This window comes from Zootermopsis nevadensis, unplaced genomic scaffold, assembly GCF_977971745.1.
Source record: "Zootermopsis nevadensis isolate Lab colony 2312 unplaced genomic scaffold, Znev_1.0 Znev_ptg000017l, whole genome shotgun sequence".
NCBI classification, from domain to species: Eukaryota; Metazoa; Arthropoda; class Insecta; order Blattodea; family Termopsidae; genus Zootermopsis; species Zootermopsis nevadensis.
The window spans coordinates 10,986,419-11,005,410 of NW_028259149.1; the positions used below are offsets into that span (position 1 = coordinate 10,986,419).

General features: G+C 36.5%; 3 protein-coding genes across 13 annotated transcripts; 1 reads left to right on the forward strand and 2 right to left on the reverse strand.

Moving 5' to 3' along the window:
* Positions 1-480: 480 nt before the first annotated feature.
* Positions 481-6,294, reverse strand: LOC110834024 (galactoside 2-alpha-L-fucosyltransferase SEC1). Of its 4 annotated transcripts, XM_087350413.1 has the most exons (3): positions 6,015-6,294; positions 2,964-3,020; positions 481-1,689 (listed from the first exon to the last, which is right to left on the reverse strand). In XM_087350413.1, the coding sequence occupies exon 3, from the start codon at positions 1,575-1,577 to the stop codon at positions 600-602; it is 978 nt and encodes a 325-aa protein (XP_087206539.1). In that variant the 5' UTR covers positions 1,578-1,689; positions 2,964-3,020; positions 6,015-6,294; the 3' UTR covers positions 481-599. The 4 variants fall into 4 exon arrangements, with proteins under 4 accessions (XP_087206539.1, XP_021928444.2, XP_087206537.1 ...); XM_022072752.2 differs by lacking the exon at positions 2,964-3,020; XM_087350411.1 differs by lacking the exon at positions 2,964-3,020 and having other exon boundaries at positions 5,925-6,294.
* On the forward strand, positions 2,171-16,373 carry BHD (folliculin). 8 transcript variants are annotated; one of them, XM_022072746.2, is made up of 11 exons: positions 2,171-2,522; positions 6,341-6,408; positions 7,356-7,560; positions 8,465-8,608; positions 9,291-9,512; positions 10,563-10,705; positions 11,035-11,147; positions 11,532-11,776; positions 13,359-13,581; positions 14,766-14,868; positions 16,052-16,373. In XM_022072746.2, the coding sequence occupies exons 3-11, from the start codon at positions 7,375-7,377 to the stop codon at positions 16,185-16,187; spliced, it is 1,515 nt and encodes a 504-aa protein (XP_021928438.2). In that variant the 5' UTR covers positions 2,171-2,522; positions 6,341-6,408; positions 7,356-7,374; the 3' UTR covers positions 16,188-16,373. The 8 variants fall into 8 exon arrangements, with proteins under 8 accessions (XP_021928438.2, XP_021928439.2, XP_021928437.2 ...); XM_022072743.2 differs by having other exon boundaries at positions 2,173-2,522; positions 6,341-6,428; XM_022072744.2 differs by having other exon boundaries at positions 2,173-2,472; positions 6,341-6,428.
* Positions 16,374-17,243: 870 nt separating this feature from the next.
* Positions 17,244-18,918, reverse strand: RpL18 (ribosomal protein L18). Its single transcript, XM_022072755.2, has 5 exons — positions 18,762-18,918; positions 18,556-18,642; positions 18,125-18,331; positions 17,652-17,775; positions 17,244-17,467 (listed from the first exon to the last, which is right to left on the reverse strand). The coding sequence occupies exons 1-5, from the start codon at positions 18,762-18,764 to the stop codon at positions 17,322-17,324; spliced, it is 567 nt and encodes a 188-aa protein (XP_021928447.1). The 5' UTR covers positions 18,765-18,918; the 3' UTR covers positions 17,244-17,321.
* Between the last annotated feature and the right edge of the window lie 74 nt (positions 18,919-18,992).

Here is an 18,992-nt window from a genome sequence, read left to right on the forward strand (position 1 = left end):
GTCACCATTGTCCAATTTCGTGGTCAGTGGTTTAAGGATTGCCTAAATGTATCATTGGCTGGGCATTCTCACAAATAACAGTGAATACTTGACCAATTTTAAATACATTAGCTGAATCTTTAAATTGCAACTTTTTAAAATATCTTATTGATCTGAATGGCAGTGCATATATTTTAACTGAGAGCAAAAAGCTTTATTTTTAATATGTCAAAAATACTTACAAAGCAGATGGTCCAGTTGGTTATCTTCCATAGGTAATGGCACATGTTTCTTGCAACATATAGAATTGACTATATCTAATAACAGAATGGTGTAATGGTTGTAGTTTACAGTATCATGTGAGTTACTGCCATAGTAGTTAATATGGCTCATGGTTTGTTTATCTGTACATCTGTAGGTTGAATGATGTGAAGTTAATTATCTTAATTTCCAGGAACTTAAACATCTGATATATATCTGACAAAGCAAACACTCAGTCACTTCCTTTTCTATATCACAATACATTTATTTGATATATGTCATGTAACTAATTACAGAGGTGGCAAAAGTTTTACTTTTGGTTTTCCAACTGTTCTTATTTTAAATCCAGGAAGTATTAATTATGTTACAACATGCCAGTTTGGCAATAATGATGCCATTTTAACTGCCCCACTCAAAGTTAGGTTATACACAAATGTATCCCCACCCGCTAGTATGGCTCCCCACACTCCATATGTGCCATAATCAATAATAGAATGGTTACATGCTGCCATGATGGCAAGGTCCTGTTCTGGAGAGTTGGCCCTGCTCACTACCACATTGTCACCAACCAGTTCACGTTCACACCATCTGGGTTCATCACTCACTACCACAAATACTACTGCTTTATAGTTATTGCGAAAGTAGTTCATTTGCCTGGGGAAAAAATCAGGCTCCACCAAAGAAGCATTATATTTCCTCTTCAAATATGCCTTGTAATCTGTTCTTCTGACATGAACACCCACATATGTAACATTTTTCTCTCCTTTTGAAGCTTTATACAAGAATCTCTGACTTTCTTCTTCAATATGTTTCTTGAACTGAAATATCTGCCGAACTTCACTCAGTAAAGGCACAATATATTCAGGCAGTTGAACATAATTTTGTAACAAGATGTTCCCATTGAAAAGCTTCAAATTGTCCCCCTTCACTTCTACCAGATGTTTCTCAACAGGACAGTTGACAATGCATGACAGAGCAGGGACTGTAAGGTTCTGGAATACCTTCTCCAATTTCTGTTTGAGACAGCTTGGAACATATGGTGCATGCCCTGTCTTCTTGGCCACAGCCCAAACAGAAATGTACTCCCACATCTGATTACCAAGACGCCCTAACTGTTTGACTGTCACAATAGGTTTCTGTGGACATTGGACATTGCAGTGGGATGTACCTTCTATTGGTTTCTTTTTTGAGGAACACAGAGAATACTCGTAGTGTAGTGTATATTTTGATTTGTGAATAATTGTTTCTGGTTTCCCAGAGACTTCTATCCATATTTTTACCATGAGCAAAGTCACAGTTAATAATGTTAAAAGTATGCACCTATTATGCATGCTCATATATTACTCAGCTGAATCTCATAAATCCAGTATTTGGTTATGGAGATTCGTCATATGACAGGAGCTTGTGGACTCAGTAGTGACAATGAGATGTCTGCTCACAGAATCAGTGCTGTGAACGAAAAGTTTGAGTTATTGTCAGATCCTGGTGTACATTGATGGCAGTTTTCTGGGTTGTAGTGCCATATAGTTTACTAGACGTTTATCAACGTTTTAGAGGCCCTTGCTGTCCCCTTCATTGTTGGTAAACTTCTAACAGACTACATGACGCTGCAATCCAGAAGATAGCCATCTTAATCTTTCTTGTAATATTGCATTTAAAAATATCTACCAGTCCTGTCTTGAGCAATAGAAACATTGGTTTGAAATTATTTGTGAGGTAACTAATGAAAACTTGTTTTCATAGGAATCAATAATGAGATATTACAAAAATCATAACAAGTGAAACAGAAGGCTTATAACTTCAAGTCTAATTGCTGTGAATAAACCTGTGTTGTCTGCTTTCTTTTGATTAGTTTCAAGTTAAAATTTGTTTACTTTATTTTTAACCATTGTTAAAGACATTTGAGCAGATATGTCCCTGACTGGTGTGTGACCGAGAGAAAAGCAGTTTGCGTGGGGCTTCTCCTTAAGATTTGTACGTGTGCAAGAAATACATAAAAAAAAAGGAAGATAGTAACATGTGAGTTTGAAATGACGGCAAATATTGGGTCTATGGTGACGTCATGCGTACCAAGGACTGAAATTAAGAAAAATACGAAAAGTTAAAGCTGTAGTCTTTATGGGTTTACTATTATATCACAGGTTTCCTACTGCAATTTGAAGCCATAGCTTATCTGTGAAAAGTGTTATAACAGAACTTGCTAATTTTATCTTTGCTGTCCATTGATAGAAGGTAAATAGTGTGAGTTGAGATTTGTGGTTTTTTGGGAAGTGTTGATAAAGGTATGATTTTAATTATCTTCTTTGTATTCATGGGCTTGGTTTTACTGATATGTATGAAAGTCAGCACAACAAAGTTCATTGTTATTGTCTGTTTGTATTTTACGAATGTATGCATAAGTGAAGAGAGAAAGGACGGTTTCAATTCTAACCCATCAGCCCTGTAAGGAATGTAATGCTCATTTTATGATAGGAATGTGAACGAACGGTTGATTTTTCTGTTTGCATAGGTTATCATGCTTCTTATCGAGTGCAACTTGTTTCAAAATGTTATCTGTCATTTTCGCCGCAACGTTACTGTGACGAAATTATAGGGGAGCGTCTTTAGCGACACCATTTTTAGTTCAGATTATTTGTGTCGAATGATTAAAAGTAATATATTGAGATGGATATTGGAAGGAAGTGGTCATGGCGTTATTTAAGATGTACTGTCGTGTTATTTACCTGGACGGACTGAGAAATATCATGAAAAGCCTCGGTCATGTTAGCTGAAGCTTCGACCTGGAACATCCAGAATACGAAGCAAGAGTGCTAATTACTTGATTAACAATAGGTCACTTACTGATCAGGTATTCTGAATTTATCAGATACCAAAGAACGAAATGGAAATACAGTCGCATCCTGTTGCAGCACTTTACTTTATCCACGACCAATATTCGCATTAAAATGGGAATTGAATTTATTTTAACTTCAGTGCAGCACCAACTGATGAGTTTACCCCATAAAAACGAGAAATAATTGACAATATTTTCCTGGCTTGCATGGCTTTTCCCACATCCAGCCCTCAGTGATCAGGTTGTCATTGGTCCCCTTGGATAACACATTTATTGTAAAACAAGGGATTGAAGGTGGTGATGCCAGCATACCTCTCTTCAGGCTGGCATTTACTTATTTCCCAAGTCCTGGTTAACCTCTTCATCAGTTCATCAGTCTTTGCTGAGGTGATTGGCTAATTGACACTGCCAGCATATCAGTTGCCATTCCTGTGGTACTTGGCTGGTGATTGATGCATTCCCATGGGGGCTTTTGTCACTTCTTGCAGCCTTACTACTGGTTTTGTTGCCACTTTTATTACCTCTAGCCACAGGGCCTAGTTGAGAAACCTTAAGTGACCTTTCGAACCTCTCAGCCTCTTACTCCATCAATGAAAACATAGGTTGCTCCAACTGGATAAGTTGTCTCTTCATTTTGCTTGTAGGTCATTAAACATGGCAAAGGTTCTGGTCCTGCTGCTTAACAATTAGTGTAATGCCATTTACCTGTTTGTTTGGCTTATCCGGCATCCTTTATTGATATTTGGTCTGGCTGGCACATATTTTGTCTTGAATGGCACTTATCTGGTCATGGATGTTCATCATTTCTCCTTAGCAGGCGAATATGTCATACTGTTCTCAGTTTTGTCTTGGCTGGTATTTATTATTCTTCTGTGTTTCTAGTTAACTATTTCCTGGAGCTCAGCTTATTTAACTGGTCCATAATCTTTTGTGCTGGATCTGTTTTTGCTGCCTCTGACAGCAGTTGTAATTGTTGATTATAGAGCGGGTTCTTTGTTTAAAAATGCGAGATGGGTTTATTTCACACTATTACATTTGATTATTTTGTGGATTGATGACTGTCACTTCACAAATCACAGTTCTGATTTTCTGGATGTAGGGACCACTGGCAGAAATTACTGGAGCACTGTGAGATGTGGACATTAAGTGTGCACACTTTGCTGACTGGCTACTTTGTGCTGGAAACAACACTGTGTGTGTGTGTGGGGTGGGGGTGGGGGGGTTAAAGTACTATGGTGACAGAAAGTTGTGACTATCAAAAACACACAGGCTCTTATTAGATGCCAGTAAAGAAGCCAGTCTAGAAATATGCAGAGAATCAAAGTATATGTCCATTTCTCATTACCAGACTGCATGACAAAACCGTGAAATTATATGCAAATAACAAATAATTCCTTAAAATGTGGTAGAGTTTAAATATTTTGGAATGACTGTAACAAACGAAAGCAACATTCACAAACAAAGTAAGAGCAGATTAGAATTCAGGGGATGTGTGCCGCTATTTATTTCCAAATGTTTTATCTTGCATGTTTAAAAATGCAAATATTAAAATATAAGTATAGTTTAACCTGTTATTTTTATGTGTGTGAAACTTGGTCTTGTACCTTAATGGAAGAACATAACTTGAGAACATTTGGCCCTAAGTAAGAAGCAGCATGAGGCTGGAGGAAGTGCTATAATGTGGATCTTCATATCTACCCTTCACCAAATCTTATAAGGGTGATAATGTTGAGAAGTATGAGGTGCGTAGAGAATACTTTGAAAGGGATGAGACATAGAATTTCAGTTGGAAAATATGAATCAGTTGGGAGGTATAGGTGTAGATGGGAGGATAGTATTAAAATAGATCTTAAAGAATTAGGGTGTGATGATTTTGACTTCGTTAATCAGGCTCAGTGTAGAAGGCAGTGGTTGGTTCTTGTGAACATGTTAATAGATACTATAAAGGGCTTGGAATTTATTGTCTAGGTGAGTGACAACTAGTTTCTCAAAAAGGACTCTGCTGTACGAAGCACCTATTTCTTTTATTTTTCATTGATTTCTTGTTCATTTGCATTCTTATTTAAAGGCTCTGTGTTCAAATCTGACTGTATACAAACATTTTTGTTTGCAAAAAGAAAATATTGTAGAAGCATTCTTGTTGAAGCACTGCTATTGTAGTTACACAAAATATGATTTAGTATATTAGCCCATGAAAGGGCTGTTTCCAGTGACCTGGCATCTTCAATAAGTTTTCCAGAATCCCAGAGTCCATGTTGAGCTAAATGAGATGGTTGAAACTCGGGGATCTTGAACATCTTATTAAAGATGCCAGGTCTTGAAAACAGCCCATTCAGTAGCTAATGTATTAATTCATATTGTGTATAAGTAACAAGAAAATTCAAGAAGCAGACGCTTCTGGAGTGTGGGTATCCAACCAAGGTATAGTCTTTACCTCCCATATCTCAGAAATGTCATTAACATTATTTTTCTTTTTTTCAAATGAGGCACATGTGTTGGTATCTTTACATGGTACATGTCTCATACACATAATTGTAAATAATGGAAGGTAGAGAAAAGTCATACATGGACAAATACAAGAAGACTATGAATGATTTTAATTATGAAGCCAGCTGTACACTTACATCACTTCTGGTTTTCGTTTTGAAAATTGTAAGTTCTTCATTTTTGTTTTGCAGAATGTCCATCAGTCAGTCACATGGGTCTTTAAGTATGTGTGTAAAGTTATTCCTACCAGGCAGGAAGTACGTATATTTCATTGGTCAACAAAGACAATATTTACAATTTTTTGGATAATATTTTTGTAGAAAATAAAACAACAACATGGTGGCAGTGCAAAATTTATATTTACCATCCAATTTAAAAGTTATAACTAGTTGAGTTGAAAATATTAAATTTTGTATTATAATCATTCTCCAATGCATCTCCACACAATACTCACTTGCACCATCTGAATCTAGTAACCTTTAGAGTCTTGAGACTTGTGATAAAATGTTCTTTCTTGGAATTAATGTCAGGCCAAGCTTATGTTGATGTACGTTGTCCAGCACTTACAAATCCTTCTTGATAAATGGCAAGTATGGGTGTTTTGAAGGGTCATAAATTTAGATTAGATAAGGAAGTTACAATGTTTGTGCTGTGTGGTGTTATCTCAGTTCAGATATTACTGTTTGCTAGTTCATATATCCTAGTTGTATGAAATGTACAAATGTGTTCACAGTTGACCCCCTTGCACTTCTCATCCTTTAACACCCTGTTTCCTTTCAGGGACACTCACCAGTCCAACACAGTACTAGCCTACTGAGTACAAGGGATGTGCAGGCCTGACATGTCAAGTACATATGATGATATTGAGGTGGAAACTTATTTTATTACAAGATGTATTGTAAACAATATTGCTTTGGTACTACAGATTGTTTAATTAATGTGAAGTGTTTTCCCATATGTGATTAGCCTTCAAAACAGGAGCCTGGAGAAATTTTCAAATGAGCTGAACTTCATAATTTGTACTCTTTACCAAAAATTGTGGTCTTTAGATCAAGGAGGTTGAGATAGGTGGTGCATGTCCTGAGCATGAAAGAAATGAGGAAGTCTTACAAAGTTTAAGTTGGCAAAGCTGAGGGGAAGTATCTGTTTGGGAGACCTAGGCATAGGTGGGAGGATATTAAAAAATTGGATCATAATGAAATACGGTATTTCAGTGTGACTAGATTCAGCTCAGAATGGGAATTTTTAAACCAGGTGAGCAAGTATTAGTTTCTCAGGGAGCCTTTTTCATGGAGTTAGGACATCTGTGAACTGTTCAATACTAGTGCCTCCAATGAGTTTGTTGTTGATTGTGTACAGAAGAAGTGAATGTGATTTATTTTGGAAGAAATGTGGAGGTCAAGAAATTTGTCGTGAGATATCATAGTACTTGGGAAATTTTAGTAAAGTGCAAAAGCAATAAACAAGATTCTTCTATTGAGGTTATGTCAGGTAACATTGCTGAAGGATAGAGGTCTTACAACAATATGAAAGATTTTTGGGTAATTTTTTATGGCTCTTAATCCTAATTTTTGTCATATTTTCATCAGATATACTGTACTGTTACTGATCAAAGCAGGTTTACTGTAGGATTTGTCAAGTATGTACATATAGAAATTTCCTGTTGTTATAGAGGCTGCTCTTTACTTGGTAGTGCAGAATGTATAGTCAAATTTATATGATTAAACAACTAGGAGGAGTAATTACAATGTAATTGCATGTGTAGTTAATTTGGTTTTGTTTAAATATGTTAAAGGTGTGTGAACACCAATGTGATGAATGCCGTGATTTCACTCTGCCACTTCTGTGAGCTTCATGGACCTAGTGTCCTTTTTGTGACTCAAGCATTTCATGAGCCATATGATCCATCAACAGAACCAGGTATTCAGCAGCCCAAGACGTGTTATGGCAATGCAACAGGAAGGCGAACAACTTCAAGCAACACGACAATCTCTTGTGAGGTTAGGTTAAGCTTATATCTTCCAGCTCTACTTTTATCCAAATATATATGCAAGTAATGAAAAACTATTTGATTTTTTGTACTCATATAAAGATGGATTATAACCTTGATAGTTGTCAGTGAAGTTAGCACTACAGCTGTATGGCCAAGGGGTGGAGTGTTGAAATTTTTCTGTTCACTGCTACATTTATAATTATCTCTTATCAAGTGCCAACACTAGAATGTGAAGCTGAATCTCACCTTTTCATAGTGATAAGAGTAATGCACATACCTTGTGAGTTGCTATCAAAAAACAAGAATCAAAACTATCCTTTTGTACCTATGGTTCTTATAGAATTAATTGTGTAGCCTGTTCGTGTTACTTTCTTGATGTAAAAATAAGTAATTTCAGGTGAAAAATTATATTGAGGTCTTAGAGGTGATAGCTTCCTCCAAAACACTTGTAAGTGCATACAAGATTACACAGTGTCATAATCAGAAATACCACAGACAAACAAACAAAATATATTTCAGCAGCATTAGATTTATATTGAAATGCTAGTTTTCAATGTTCCATGATATATTTGATATTCTAAGATGCTGTCTTCAAGTGTTAACCCTTTCATTTGGTTTTCACTTTTAATTGCTGGTCATGGTGTTACATATGTGAGTGAAATTCAGGATACTGTAATTGGTCCATAGTTGGTTAAAATTTCCACCAGTAAACTGCCATTTATTGAATTAATAGATATAGAAGTTGTGTGTTACCGGTTTAAAGAAATATGCTTCTGGTTAGGACATCAGAAACTCCAAATTGCATCTCAGTGCTTAAACATACCCTTAAGAAAACTTAAAACATGCTTTTCAGAATCTTTGCTACTGTGTTGTTTTTTTGGTGGGATACGTGTAATAAATGTGTATTTCAGGCCTGCCAATCATTGGACCCTAAACAAAGATTCTTGTGCAATGATCATGAAGGACGAATCAGTTACTTGAGCACACAGCAGGCTACTCAGCATGATGTGGCAGCACTTGTTCGCCAGGCTTGCATCCGCAGCCTGAGTTGTGAGGTTAGAATTAAGCAGTGTCATTGTTTTCATTGTGTGATGGTGAAAGGAGTTGAATGTGACTTCTGGTTCTGATTTGTGTTGATATTAATGTCTGAGGCAGAATCAAAAATCCCATGGATCTCTATTAGATGCTAGTAAGTAGACTGGTCTAGAAGTTAAGAAAAAAGTATGTGATTGTATCTTGGCACTATGCTGAATGGTAGCTAATGGATCCTTTGATAATGTGACAGAATTAAATTATTTGGAGACTGATGTAATAAATAAAAATTGCATTTACAAATTAATTAATAGTAGATTACATTCAGGAAATGCTTCTTGCAGTGGAATTCAGGGCACATAGCATGTGTAAGGTTGATGAGAAATGTGCACAAACCTTTTGTTGGGAAATCCGAAGGGAGCAGAATACTGAGACAACATAGGTATAAATTGGAAAATAATATTAAAATTGATTTTAAGAAAGTAGATTGAATGGTGTGGACTGGATTCATGTGGTTCATTATAAGTGGTGGGTTCTTGTGAGCACCGTAACAAACCTTAGGAGTTCCATAAAAGACAAGAAAATTTGATGAGTAGCTGGGCTGCTATTAGTATCTTAAGAATTCTGTTCCATAGAGCTAATTCATATGTAGAATTGTTGTGGTAAGAAAATATCACTGATCACTTTTTTTATTTTAAAATACAGGTTAGTCCTGGGAAGGAGGGTCCTGTATTCTTTGGTGATGAAGTACGAGGCCATGTTCTGAGTTACACGTTCTTTCTGAAAGATGCACAAGCTCGGGGATTTCATCGCTGGTTCAGCGTCATTATTCTTATGAGAGACAAATTCTTTCTCCTCAACTCATGGCCATTCCTTGAAGAGAATATCCAGACCCTTGTCTCTGCTCTTCAGGCAAAAGCTACTGAAGTAAGAACTGTTTGCTTGTTTAGTTCAATGATCTGTGTTTGCTGGTGAATTAACTCTAATGCTTGACAAAGTTTTCCCATCCATCCTGACATAATTCTTTGTTTATAAATTTTTGATAATTAATTCAGTAAAGTGATTTTGCTATGGGCCTTATGGCATGACATGCAATGGAAGTTTTGCCAGATCAAATCCCTTTAGTTACAAAGTCTGATATATACAGCTTTTCTGGTACCACTTTGCAGACAGATTTCCACATAAGCAGGTACTAAATGTTAGTGTAGTAGTTGGTACTTCATCATATTCAGGAGGTCCCTGGTTAAAATCTTGGCATGAAGATTAGTTGTACTGCCTGAGGAGGGTTTTTTCCCTAAATTTCTCCAGGAAGATTTGGAGATAATAACAAAATAGACATTGAATGCCTCCTACCATTTTCTCACTGACAGTGTTAGTAATTATTCATGCTACACAATTTTTGCAGTTGGTAATAAATCAGTAAACAAATATTGCATATTAAAACCAGAGAATTACTACATGTTCAAGTTCAAGGGGCTGCTAAGTGCCCATATTATGTATTTGTCACACTGTACAACTGTTTAATGTCATAAGAAACATCAGCAGAAGAGCTCACATTTGTATGGGATTTGAAGTGTTCATGCCAGTGAAAATGTGAATTATGTCTTCTGTAGGTGGTTGCCAACATTTCAGAGGAATGTAAGATTTGAGGTTTTCCCAGCGGTGAGTATGACCTCTGAAACGTTGGTTAATATCGACCAGACTACACAGCGCAACAACCCAGAAGACAGAAATCTTCATTTCAGAGGAACATGTTGCCCACATCTTCAAAACATTGGCAACTGTCTACAAGATGTATGGTATCATAACCCAAAAGTCACAATCTTCATCATACTTACGTTTTATTTTCTTGGACTAGGCTGTCCCAACCATATTTATTTTGCCCTTAGCCTACCAACATCTCTCAGTGTTCATATGTTTAGTCCCTTGCCATGTAAAGTCAGTTATTTTATTTAAACTGTTATTTATGCTCTAAAGGTATACGAACGTGAGCAAACAGAATGCCCACAGCGTGCATTGAGACTTACAGCAGCACACAGCAGTTCTGATGGTAAGCATCAGCAGCAGTATACATCACGATCTCTAGCCGAATTGACAGCTGATAAAGAAGTGTTTCCTTGGTGAGTATGCAGGATAATTCACATGTCATACTTGATTTCTTATGTTTTATTCATACTCTTACCCATATCTAAGACATGATCACATTATTACTGTTACTGCTACTACTACTGTTGCTGTTATTGTTATCATTATATTTTCACTCATAAAGTCTGATAACAGTGGTAAAAGTCTGTCAATAACAGTCCTCAATTTAAACCTAAGAAATGTTGGATAAATGTTTCTAATTTTAAAGGGAAGAATAACACTGTTTTTCAGATTGAAGTGGATTACCAGTATGTCACAGTTCCCGTTGCATAAACTAACTGTATTGTTGGACTTGGTATTGCAGGCTTCATCTTAAGTTTACATGGTTGTTGAAAGCTGGAGCTGATCGCCTTGTGGAGAAAATAGTAGAAGGTTTACCAATGCCAGACCTGGCTTTGGATTTGTATAGTCACCAAGGTACAGCATTTATCACATGAAACATTGTTGAAATTCATTATATATTTTTTCCCTTTGATGGTCATTTTTATCATCCTCCTTTTGCATGGAACTTTGACTTAACACATCATTGAAAATTTTGAATGTAACTTTTTCTCCGCTAAATGTCTGTCTGCAGTTATTTATTAGTCAGTAGATGGCCATTACAGTACAGTATTTATAGAAATCAGTTCAGGCTATTTGTAAATAAATGGTGTGTGTTTAAAAGTATGGGTGCAAAAACTTTAATTTAGGACAAGAATTACCAGGTAGCCAGTTAATCATTATATGAATTCAGTATCCTTTAATGAAAATAAGGAATTCATAAGTGCTGTTGATTAGGAAACCAATTTTTTATGTTTTCAGAGACAGAGGAGGGCTTCACTCTTGTAACAGCAAAGCAGGTTCATTTTCCAGTGGTAGAGCTTGAAGCCAGTGGATCACATGATGCAAATATGGTTGCTCCACTGATTCGTAATGTACGCCACCTTCATCAGATTTTGGGTCCAGTGCCATTCCTTTCACTGGCATACTGTCTTATGGTGGGGAGACAGTTAATACTACGTGGGCAACCATCTGGGCTTATAGCCAGTATAGCTAATAGTCTTAATGTGAGTATTTGTGCGGCTTCATGTACTTTTATTTGTTCATTAATTCGTAAAACCAAAATTCACAATGAAATAACAGGAACTTATAAATTACTAAAAAAATGTGTTAAGTACCTGGGAACAACAGTAACAAATATAATGGTATTTGCATCGAAATTAGAGAATACTAAAATCAGGAAATGTTATTCAGCTTACTGACTCTTCACATACAAATGTGTACTTTACAGTAAGTTCCCAGTTATCCAGGCTAGTAAAGGGGATAAGACATGCAAATAATAATAAAAAACACAGATAATTCAAAATATTTTGTTTGGTGCAACATTGAGAGAACTTCACATATTACTTTACTTTTTCTTCTTCTTTTCCTTCTCTTTTTTTTTCTCCCTCTACCCACAAGTCATGTTATTTAAAAGGTAGTTTGTAATGACTGTGCTTTTGTGAACTGTTTCAACTGTCCTCACAATGGTATGAATTTTACTCTGACCCTCCCCACCTTCTTCTGCCTTTTGTTTCATGGCTGCATTGACAATGTCTGCCATGTGCTGGAAGTGTAACCGTTCGTCCAGCTGCTTATGGTGGGATTTATAGTTGGGTGAAAGATTTGGATTTTCACTGATCACATTTGCATGTTCTCATTTCTCAGGGACATGTAATGGCCGAATTGGCTGTGGTGGTGGTGGAGGTAGAATATTCATTAACAACAGATTAATTGCAAGTTCACAAATTTGATTAATTTATACACAGTTACCAGAATTGTTGATGCTTACAAATTTGCAGGATAAATTTGGTGCTTGAAATTTCCAACAATTTTCCAAAACTACAATTATCCCAGATTTGTGTTCACTTTACTGATGTCAAAAACAGAGAATTGTTAAGTGACTGCGTGAGGTGTACTCACGTACCCTCCAAGAATCAAGATTGGAGAGCTTAACAACACTGTCTTAATCCTGATTGGTCAAGGCATCTAAAATTCAGCCCAAAGAAATGTTCCAGGTTTTATGATTGGGTAAAGTCTGGAGTAGAGATTTCAACAAGTCTCTCCCAGGACCTTCTTCTGCAGCAAATGCTACTGAGTGTGTTTTAAATTACCTTGGTAGCATCTCTGCTGTTTGTCCAGTGTGTGACTGAAAATACTGAAACTGGGTCACCATAAATGGTTTAAGTGCACTTAAGGTTTTAGCTAGAATTTGCAATAAAATGACCCTTTTAGTTCTACATCACAGTGAGTGCGATAATGCACCAGTTCCTAGTTCACTCATGTCTGTGTTTATTTAAAAGCTGTGCTTGGATAATCTGCAAACCAGATAATTGGGAGCTTACTGTAATATACATGTTAAAGAGGCTTGCAAATGTGTGTGAAGTTTCAGTACATAATTTAACACATTGGTAACCAATGAAAGGAAGTTTTTTAGTTAGGTCAGTGTCTCACTTTGTAACTTGCTAATCTGTACAGAAACTGCTGAAATCAGTAACTTTGGAAGTCCTGAACAAATGACATGAACAAAAATTTCATAATGTTAAGGATTCCCACAGTGGTAGTGGATAAGGGTTGAGAGACTTCTTGAAACTAATTTAAAATGTTCAGGTACTGGTTCCTCGACCATGTTACCGAGCAGCGCTGAATTCAGATCAGTATCTGGATGTGAGTCAGTGTAACATACTGGGTGTTGAGCCACAAATTGCTGTTCCTCAGCCCAGTCTAGATATTCTACGCCTTGACATACTGCAACCGGATGATCATGCTGACCACAGTGATGTAAACAAGTACATCTATAAAATTACATGGGGTGACAAGCTTCCCAGCAAATGTATGTGTATAAACATTTCTTTGCAGTTTTGAATATTTTTATGTAAGAGTATGTCCTGTGTATGTCCCATTGTCCAGTATGCATGTAATTCCATGTGTTGACAAAAGTGTAAAGTTGTAGGTCTGTGTGGTATGGTGTGTGTACTTCCAAAATCCATAGCCTTGCTGCTCAAGTTCAAAGTAGTGACTAATCTTGTTAGCCTGATATTGAGTGGGAGGTATGTAACTGAATATTGAGCAGTAAAAGTGCCCCTCTCCCCAAAACCTCATGCTTTTCCTACAACCAGGGTCCTGGGTTCAAATCTTGGCACATAGAACACTATATTGACAAGTTTCTTCTGGTTTTTCATAGTCCCTCCAGGCACATTTTGGAATAAACCCTTAAATTGGGCCATTACTTGCTTCCACATTGTTTATAATTCATTATTCCCTATCCTCTTCTCATGTGATGTACAATCTTAGAGGTTGAAAGCATTGTTTCATAAACTAAGAATGAAGAATACTAAGAGCACAGACCTTCTTGAGAGGCTTAGTCACTTAGGAAGTAAAGATATTCTCCACTTTTATGGAACCCAAAAATTCAATGCTGTATGCACACAGGCCTGCCACTGATCCATATCTTGAGCCACACTAATTCAGTCCAAACCATTGCATCCATGCATAGGCCTTTCAAGTGCTCTCTTCCCTTTAAATTTTTAAATTAAATTTCTGTGTGCATTTTTTGCTTTTCTGATGCATTGCTCTTAGAATGATGTTAATATAATATCTCAACACCATGTATTCATGAGCATAACTAATTTGCTTCTGGTAATTAAGTACTTAACAATGTGTATTGTGACAAGAAGGTGCCACTGACTGGTAATGAAATTTCAGAACACAAGAAGTGTTTCCAGTAAGTGCTCATCGAACTAAAGAAAACAGCAAATATTATGGCAATACTGATTCCAAGCAGTGCATTAGCTGCACCAACAGGATACATTTGCCAGACTTCAATATTATTGATTTGTGTGTGTGTGTGCACATGAGTGCGTGCATGCACGAAAGGGTTCGTGTGTAAAAGTTAAGGTTGTGTTTTAATGTAATGCACCAATGAAGACTATCTGATATTGTTTGATAGTATATGAAGGTTTTTGATATGAACCAGAATCTAAATTTAATTAATTGTGCTTTAATTTTTCTGTTTAGGTCCAACTATACTACTAACAATGCAGAAGGCCATTGAGAATACAAAACTGAATGACAGTGCCATGCATTATCACTTCATAGCTTTGAAGGAAGAATGGCTCGGGTATGTTTGTAGTGTATATGTAGTCTGTTCCTTAATTTTTACATAAATTATCATTCATGGACATTTCCACTCTCTTCTGTCCTTCATGACCATTCTACAACCCGTTTGGTTTTCAAAACATAGGGTATAAGTTCAGACAACAATGGAAGGTGTGCTCTGACATTACGAGTACATATGACATTTTTTTAAGGTATGGATGGGAGGTCTGGTGGCAAAGGAGTTGACATTTAAAAGGTATAGCAGATTTGTGAAACTGTTACAAAATTCCATAAAATTAAATGTAGGTATGTTCTTTCTCCAGGCTGTTCCGTTCACCTGGTCACTCCACTCCATTTTTTGTCTATTATTATATATTTCCATGCCTGAAGCTACCCTTAACTTATTGCTCATTATAATATCCCAAGCACTGTACATCTTGCCAAACTCTTCCTTCTTGATTTAATCACCATCAAAATACAGGCCCAGTTAGTGGCTCCCGGATTTTACAAGGCTACATTCTATTAACTAACGGAGATATTGAACAATATTAAACATTGAAATTAAGCTTATGTCAGTGTTTTTGTTAATACATTTCCATATTGGCTCCCTAGTGACATGGCAATGTCCAGCTAATATTTGATGGATTTCATCTCCCCAGACTGTAGCAACAGCTGCATGATCTTGTGTTTGAGTTCCATCCTATCTTACTGCCTTGTAGACCTAAATACTACTCTCCACATAATGCCAAGGGAAGAAATCAAGAGGCATCCTATCAGATGCCCTCAGAGGGCAAGGGACTGCGTCTCTTGTCTAGTCCAACAACCAACAAACCTCACTCTAAGTACACTGTGAACAGTGTTATTGTAAAGAGGCAGAGCACTATCATGTTGTAAAACTGGAACTCCCTCCTCAACTGTAGGACAATGTATTTTTAAAGTATAATCAAGGTACGTGGTATCATTAACGCTGGCTTCAGTGAAAGAGTATATGTGACAGGAGAACTGCACAATAAAGGAAGATGTACAAGAACATGGTGCCAACATTCTGAAATAAACTCCTTGAGTTATGCATAATTTCTGTGTTTAATGTTGTTTACTATCTTTATTGGTAATGAAATGTAGCGTTGTAAGATTCCTTAGTCTTCGTTTTCACACCATGTAGAATGAAAGCATACTGATATGAATATATTTTGGTTTTCACAAAGCATAGCAAAGATGGTATGGCGAGTGCAGCAATGGAATGCAGGACAACTACAGGATTTGACTGCTTTGTTGCAAGCCATGGGAGCTCAAGAACATGATAAAAGTTTGCTGGAATTCTGGGGAACTAGTGCTATATAAAGCATTTCATATAGTAACACTAAAAATGTGCGTGTGTGGCAGGTAACTAGTCAGTGACAGGATGTGGCATTTTGGTACTGTATAGTCTGGTATGAATAATTGAAACAAGGCCAAAGTGGAATGAGCATGTATAAACCTGTATAGTTCTGTGATAAAGTGGATTGACAATAAAATACAGAAAAAGTGGCAATGTCATATGATTTTTTTGTACAAAGTACCAGTAATTTTTATTGCTACGTTCCAAGAGTTGTAGTAACTGTTGGGATTGGTAGTATGGGGACTAGCATATGTACCCAGGTTGTTGGACTTTAACAGGACAGCTCAGCTCCCACTACACATGCTGATGACAGTGTATGCCATCATAGCACCAGTGGCTTTGCTTGAATGAACTGGTTGGCACAGTAATTTAGTTTTTTTCTTAGTGGCACTGAGATTAAGGTTCTCTTAGTTAATCCTTCAATGATACCTAATGTGTATGGTATGTCTGGTGCAGCTGTATGCTCAAGCTCATATTTTGTATTATTTTTGGAATTGTGGGTTTTCATTTTGTATGTGTTGTTACACTTTCATTTTCTTAAAGTATTATCACTTTGTTGTCTGCTTCATCAGTTGGTGTTACAATACAGTTGTGTCTCAGCCATGGGGAATTCTTGTGAACTAAATATATATTTAAATCAAAACTATATTGACTGTTTTTTCCCCCTGAAAACTAACTTTTTTGAGGATTTGCAAGCATTGTTTTATGGTCCAGGCCTAACTGGCCTTACTTCATTAAACCACAAGAAAAGGCTTAAACCTGATTGTGACTTCCAAGGAGTATGATGACTTTCAGCCAATTATCATTCTCCTTGCAGTGGCAGATAATGGACTACTGGAGCTAGTAGAATCAACAATTACAAGCAATAAAAAAACCTACTGTTAGGGCACTCAATCCACAGTCTGGCATTCTACCCTTTGGGCTAATTGCTTTATAATGCTGAGCTGTATTCTTAGCACTTAAACATATAATATTAACGTATGACTGGAAGTGTCTACATTACAAAAGCACACTTTGAGTTAACTATAACTCCTTTATTGTTTCATACTGATACAAATATCAAGAGAAATTCAGGTTTAATTTTGAAAAGAGTTACATTACTTCTTATAACCACAACTGCGCCTACGTCCTCGAGCTCGCTCAAACTTACGGCCCTTGGATCGAACATAAGGTTTTGTGTGGCTATGTGGCACACCAGGAGCAAGTCCAAAGTGTTTTACGGCTTCTCGAGCATTACGACGACCTGTAAACAAAAGAAAATGCATGGTATTCTTTGTATATGAAGTGAATATTCTCGTATGGCCTTCCTAACCCATAATCAACTTTTTAAAATTAATTACTCCAGTTACAAATTTCTATTTTGTTTTGGTGGGGGCAGGGTATGTTCAAACACCAAACTACGTTTATTCTGTAATTATTTTTCATACCTTGAATGAGTACAGTCTTTTTTCCTGTTGGTGCCCTGAGTGCAAGCTGATCAAAGGTGATGATCTCACCACCTGCCTTCAGGATGCGTGCTCGAGCCCTTTCAGTAACACGGAGAGCACACACCTATGGAAAAAAATAAAAAGTTTGACACTTGATAAAACAAGCAATATACTCTGAAAGCTATGAATGTCTTTTTAATTTAATGGTACACATTTTGTGCTTTGAAACATAAAACTAATGACTGCTATAAAATTAATTGTATACTGATTAGGAAACAATCACAACTTGTAAGTTAATCTCTTATAATTTTCTGAAATGCACAACATGAAAGAGCATTGTAAACACAAACACTGAATAAAAATCACATACTCAGATATCTCTCACCAGACTTCAACCATTCTCTACACAAAACATCCACTTTACAAAAAAAAAATTGAGGATAACTAGCATGTAGCAAGGTGTGATTACTCACAGTTAACTTTGGGACTTCAAAGATTCTCTGATCATCAGTGATGGTGCCAACAATAACTGCTATAAGATTAGCACGCTCGGGATCTTTCATTAGGTGTACAACTCTGGCAAGTGATATTGGAGGCCTGTTGATCTTGGACATAAACAGTCTCTTCAATATTATCTTGTTGAACTTGGATTTAGTCCTTCTGGTCAAGAAGCGATATAGCTGGAAGCATAAATCAAAACTATATTTATGAATATTTTTGTTATTTCTATTTTTTAATCAAATTCCACTCATTCATTAGAGTAACACAATGAAATCCATTAACATACATGAGCCCTATAATAGATACGTACTTACAGATACTCAGCAAAATACACAAAAAAACTGGCAGTTAAGAGTTAGAGGTACAATATTTTACTTCATTCATTTGAGCAATTTTTCTTTACCTTCACAAGTAATCTCAGGTACACATCCTGTGACTTTGGTTCGGTACGCCTGACCTTACGGTCCCACTTATGGTTGATATCAATACCCTAAAAGAAAAATCATAACACTTTCTTCATGACAGCTTTATAAACAGTAACCCTTTAAAGATTGTGAAATTGATCGAAACAGATACATTTATAAAACACAAATATCCACATTGACATACCATTATCTAATCCCGGAAGAGGTCTTACTCGAATTGCACCTCGGGAGGAAGCACTGTTCTCAGTAGATCACCTACCAACTGTGACCAACCCCAGCTACTTCTATTAGATATGATCCCCAGAATGTCCTACGCGATGTTAAGTGAATAACACGTGTGAATTATCATTGTACATGGAGTGATATTGCTAATTTATATATTTATTAATGTCAACGTTACAGACTCTTTGCTAAT